At 44.5% G+C, this 5,854-nt stretch overlaps 1 protein-coding gene across 1 annotated transcript in view; it reads left to right on the forward strand.

Annotated features, from left to right (window-relative positions):
• The window catches only part of fras1 (Fraser extracellular matrix complex subunit 1), a 164,668-nt gene that overhangs the window by 152,586 nt on the left and 6,228 nt on the right, over window positions 1-5,854 (forward strand). Inside the window, exons 47-57 of the mRNA XM_013910201.1 lie at window positions 497-697; window positions 790-977; window positions 1,446-1,721; window positions 1,865-2,097; window positions 2,183-2,343; window positions 2,638-2,852; window positions 4,157-4,307; window positions 4,601-4,708; window positions 5,161-5,320; window positions 5,421-5,537; window positions 5,675-5,841. Coding sequence (XP_013765655.1) covers window positions 497-697; window positions 790-977; window positions 1,446-1,721; window positions 1,865-2,097; window positions 2,183-2,343; window positions 2,638-2,852; window positions 4,157-4,307; window positions 4,601-4,708; window positions 5,161-5,320; window positions 5,421-5,537; window positions 5,675-5,841 — 1,977 coding nt within the window. The remainder of the gene's footprint in view (window positions 1-496; window positions 698-789; window positions 978-1,445; window positions 1,722-1,864; window positions 2,098-2,182; window positions 2,344-2,637; window positions 2,853-4,156; window positions 4,308-4,600; window positions 4,709-5,160; window positions 5,321-5,420; window positions 5,538-5,674; window positions 5,842-5,854) is intronic.

The following is a 5,854-nucleotide window of genomic DNA, read 5'->3' on the forward strand; positions in this document are numbered from 1 at the left end:
AAAAACAGCACCATCACAATAAACTAGCTAGCAGTAGATAACAGTAGATACTAAATATTAAACGATATTGTGCAGCACGCAAGATAGACAGCGCACAATGTGCTTTGAGGCAGCAGCCAAGAAAGCTGTAGTCCGCGTCTGTGAACACCCGTGTGTACACCTGTGTACACCTGTGTGGATCAGCATGCTTGTATTCCAAAGGTCAACTTTTGGTCAACTTCAACAAATAATGTTTAAAAATCCTCCCGAAGCACAGATGTATGTGACACGAACTGATTCCCTGACAGGCTCATTTTTAATTATCGCCTGGTGCCTGATGTTTGTATTTATTTATTTCCATCAAAAAAAAAAGAAAACGAGTAAAACCTTAATGGAGGTGGGTTTTATTATACCGCTGTTCTATAAGTTTTAATTGGATGCACCTGTTATTTTGGAAGCTGATTAAAAGTTTTATATGTGCAAATGATTGACAGTCAGACTTCTCCCGTTCCTCCAGCTCCCACCATTGAGTTCGAGCAGGCGTCCTTTCAGGTGAGAGAGCCTCCCGGTCCAGATGGCATCGAAGTGCTCAACATCAAAGTGATCCGCAGAGGAGATCTGGACCGAACGTCCAAGATCCGTTGCAGCACCCGGGATGGATCGGCCCAATCTGGAGTCGACTACAATCCCAAGAGTCGAGTGCTTAAATTCACCCCGGGTAAGTGCTGAAAATGCTCCTCGTTGGGACTTGGGAAGAGTGTTAGTGGGATGATTTTACTGGGAGTAAATATGTTTTGTTTTTCTCCATAGGCATGGACCACATCCTCTTTAAAGTGGAGATTTTGTCCAATGAGGACAGAGAGTGGCACGAGTCCTTCTCATTGGTCCTTGGGCCTGATGACCCGGTGGAGGCAGTGCTTGGGGAGATCACAATGGCCACAGTGACCATTCTGGATCAGGAGGCGGCAGGAAGTCTCATCCTACCTGCCACGCCTATTGTAAGGAACCTTGGAGGATACATGAAGCAGGAGCAGTAGAATAGAAGAAGTGGAGGATATGTTCAGCCTTTAGGAGAACTTTAGCATTCAGCTGAGAACTTAATCTTTTGTCTATTTTCTGCAGCACTTAGAGAACCTGTCACTTGAAACGTCTCCACTCCTGGCAAAAGCACATCTCTCCCCTAATACATATTCAGAGAACTCCAAAAAAGCAGCAGCAAACGTGGGCAGCATTTTCCCTCAGGCACTTGTTTATAGGCTTTTACATTTCTTATGCATTTACCAGAACCACTTGCAATGAATATATCTATTCAGCTGCCATTAAAATATTATATGGTGGGTGATTTTACCCCAAACGACTTTTTAGGAGGAATCTCATCTCATACTGTGTTTTGTACACCAGCCCCTTGAAATGTAAAAGCTGAACTCCTCTCATTTACACGATCTCCCACCCTCCTTCCTGCTCAGGTGGTCTCTCTCGCTGACTACGATCATGTCCAGGAGGTGATCAAAGAGGGCAGCAAGAAGACTCCCTCTCCAGGTTACCCTCTGGTGTGTGTCACCCCCTGTGACCCTCATTACCCCAAGTACTCTGTGATGAAGGAGCGCTGTGAGGAGGCGGGAATCAACCAGACCCAAGTTCACTTCTCGTGGGAAGTGGCGGCTCCCACTGACACCAGCGGCGCCCGATCCCCCTTTGAGACGGTCACAGATACAACCCCGTATACTAGCGTCAACCATATGGTGAGTTAAACTAAGGAGTCAAATAAATCTGAAATTAAGAGGCGAATACATTAGGTTGTTATTTAATAGGATTTATTGGCAGTAAGACAATAAAATTATGTTTAAAATTTTCCCCTGTGTGTGGAAACTCTCGCGTCTCTCAGGTTCTGGACAGCATTTATTTCAGCCGGCGCTTCCACGTTCGCTGCGTGGCTCAGGCCAGAGACAAAGCTGGACACCTGGGAACACCGCTGAGGAGCAACATCGCCACCATCGGCACAGAGGGCTCCATCTGCCACACACCCGTCACCACGGGCACCGCCAGAGGCTTCCAGGCTCAATCCTTCATCGCCACACTCAAATACTTAGACGTCAAGCACAAAGAGCACCCCAACCGGTCCGTAGCGGCTTTTTAAACCAGATAAGCATCTTCACCAAGAGTTTATGCTAATTTCTGCTCCTCTCTGTATGTCCCGGTTTAGGATCCACATCTCAGTCCAGATCCCCCATCAGGATGGAATGCTCCCCCTGGTTTCCACCATGCCGCTGCACAACCTTCACTTCCTGCTGTCAGAGTCGATCTACAGGCAGCAGCACGTCTGCTCCAACCTGGTCACCCTCAAAGACCTTCAGGGGATCGCCGGTCAGTCACACAAACACAGACCTCCTCACAGCTGGAAATTTCATCTTCAGGAGGCTGCAGTGTGATTAGATCCACATTTGAACCATTTACAGTATCTAGGGCTCACGTTTGAATTACCACCATATTAAAATTCTTTAATTTTCTGCTGCAGTCAGCTTCATCTTCTCGTGGTTTAATATTTTACAGGCAGCCAATTTTAATCAATGCTTGCAAGATTTCCTGATCGATTTAAAAAATAATTATTAAACCAGACGTGTAGTTTTCTTACTTTTCTTTGACAACACTCTTCCTCAGAGTCGGGCTTCCTCGATGATGTATCGTATGACAGCATCTCCCTGGGGCCCGGCTACGACCGCCCCTACCAGTTCAACCCCAACGTCCGCGAGGGCAAGAGCCTCCAGTTCTATAAGCACCTCAACCTGAAGAGCTGCATCTGGACCTTCGATGCCTACTACGACATGACAGAACTCATCGACGTGTGCGGGGGCTCAGTCACCGCGGACTTCCAGGTGCGTAGGACGGTCAAAGGCAGAGTCTTTAAAACAGTCGCTCTTCACAATGTTTTCAGTCTTCTTGATAAATTGAATCAGTTGTTATGGAAGAGTTATTTATGTGTGCAAAAACAAAAATATTTGATTTTAAAAATCAATTATAAAACTCAGTGGCAGCAAAGGTGAAGAAGGTGAAATGGGGGAGATAGAGGGGAAAAAAGGTTACTCATAAAGGAATCTAAAAGCATAACACAAAAACAAGAAGAGTACAAGAAGACCACTGGGAGCAGAAAACAGATGTCTTGACTAAGGAAAGACAAAACTATCCCCAGACTGCACATCATCGACTTCGCTCCTCACGTCTTAGTCCCTCCCTCCAGAGACCCAAGTGAAGGAGGCGAGCAAGCGATACGATGAGAGAATGCAACGTGCATTTACTTGTTGATTAGGAGCTTCATTTTCAGTAACCTATGACATTTCACACAGCTGCCAGTGCAGCTGTAGTTTGGTTTTTATATTTAAATGGAAAAACACCCCTGCAGAGGACACACCTGTGTATTCTTGATCGTTTAAACCCATATCATTCTCAATAAAACATAGAAAACACATCGCATGTTTAAATTGACACATTTCACTATGTTATGGAAATCTTTAGCTCATTTTGATTTTGATGTCAGCAACACACCTCGAAAAAGTTGAGACGGGAGCAACAGAAGGCTGGGAAGTGATTTTGGTTTGCTGGCAACATGTCAGTAACAGACTGGGTGTAAAAAGAACATCACAGGACGTTTCTAATGAGTAAAGATGGGCAGAGGTTCAACAATCTGCAAGAAAAACCTCCCAAAAAACTGTGGAACAATTTTCATAATTTCCTCAATATAAAACTGCAAGCACATTGAATATCATCATCTACAGTTCGTACTATTAAAAGATTTAAAGAAGTCTCTGTGTGCACAAATGCAGGTTAAAGCACTTCGATGGGTTTATATTTCTCCTCAGTCCTCAACGTCGGACTGATTGATTTTCAGGTTACAGGCGGGAGAACAGAGGAGATGAGGAGGCACAGATAAAGGCATTTGACATGAGAAAGGTCTAAAATATGCACAGGAGTGATTGCAGGATAGGGTACATGTAGACAGCCCCAGAAACAGAACCTGGGACCGTGACTGTGTTGGGATGTGGACGTCCATCATGTATTCATAGTGCATCTATTTGATGGTGAAATAATGCTCTGTACTGTGTGTAAAGTCCTCACAAACAGAAGAAAGTTCTCTGTGACCCTCTGAGAGAATTAACATTAAAGGCTGCTGCTATTCTTCCAGGTTCGGGACTCTGCTCAGTCCTTCCTGACGGTGCAGGTTCCTCTCTATGTCTCCTACATCTATGTCACAGCCCCGAGAGGCTGGGCCTCTCTGGAGCATCACACCGAGATGGAGTTCTCTTTCTTCTATGACACCGTGCTCTGGAGGACAGGTCAGGAGTTTATGTCTATGAACTCTGCACACCTTATTATTGTCCACAGTCCTGGATGTAAACATATAACGGGATGTGTTTTGGTTTCACATTGTAGTTTTGCTTTCATTGTGCAGGGTAACAATGTTTATTTCCTTTCTGAAAAATGGGATAATGATGAAAATGCATTGTAGAAATAAATCATTTAAGATTTAAGACTGTTTCCAAGTATCCAAGTTCTTATTCAAGAAATTATTAGTGATGTACTTCTACTCTAATTTAGGTTTTCTTTGGCTGGCTTTTCATGTCTGCAGGTATCCAGACTGACAGCGTCCTCTCAGCCAGACTGCAGATCATCAGGATCTATATCAGGGAAGACGGTCGGCTGGTAATTGAGTTTAAAACTCACGCCAAATTCAGAGGTCAGTCCACAAACACACGTTCTAAGAGCATTGCATAGAATTATTATGTCTGCCTTAATATTATTATTGATACAAGAAATGGAAGCTAATGAGAGAGCAGTCTGTGATCGAGGTAAATCGATGTAAATCCATCTTTTATTACAGCAATGAGGAGGCCACTGAGAGAGGAAATTAAACTGACAATTTAAGGTTTTCAGTTTTATCCCACAGTTCTACACAGTTCTAGCCTTTATGGTCAAACATTTGTTATTTTTTAATTTAGCTTCAGGTTTTCGCTGTGTTTGTAGAACTGCATTCAGAGGGCTTTACTGTGCCTGTTCAAATGGTATTACGGTGCCTTTAGACCCCAAAGCCTTATGAGGTGTGCAAAAATAGGATGCAGGATATATTCTTCTTCTTCTTTCTTTTTTTTACACTAAAAATCAAACCCCCTGCTGTTATTCTCCCTCCAGGTCAGTTTGTGCTTGAGCACCACACCCTCCCGGGCCACAAGTCCCGCCTCATGGCCCCCGACCACCTCGGAGGCATCGAGTTTGACATCCAGCTGCTGTGGAGCGCTCAAACCTTTGACTCACCGTACCAGCTGTGGAGGGCTACCAGCTCCTACAGCAGGTCAGTACATTCATTCATAACCAGCCTATAGGCTCAGGTTGTGTTGACCTCCCATGATGATGAGTGTGTGATAGTAATAATTTTGTGTTTTCTTGAACAGGAAGGACTATTCTGGAGAGTACACAGTCTTCTTGGTCCCCTGCACTGTTCAACCAACTCAGCCGTGGATCGATCCCGGTGACAAACAGCTGTCCTGCACAGCTCACGCTCCAGAGAAGTACGACCAAACAGCTGCAGAGATTTACCGCAGACAGTTTCTCAAATTAGTTCTCTTATTTAAATCCAACAAGATTCCAAACAAATTTCAGAGTGATTTACTGCATAAGAAGCTTGAACACAATTTTTTTCCCACAGGTTTCTGGTGCCGATTGCCTTCCAACAAACCAACAGGCCTGTTCCTGTGGTTTACTCGCTCAACACGGAGTTCCAGCTGTGCAACAATGAGAAGGTGTTCATGATGGACCCGGCTACTGCTGATGTGTCGATGGCTGAGATGGACTACAAAGGAGCGTTCTCCATGGGTACATATATATA

Source organism: Pundamilia nyererei, unplaced genomic scaffold (assembly GCF_000239375.1).
Source record: "Pundamilia nyererei isolate P.nyererei 1_Seehausen unplaced genomic scaffold, PunNye1.0 scaffold00038, whole genome shotgun sequence".
In the NCBI taxonomy this organism is placed as follows: domain Eukaryota; kingdom Metazoa; phylum Chordata; class Actinopteri; order Cichliformes; family Cichlidae; genus Pundamilia; species Pundamilia nyererei.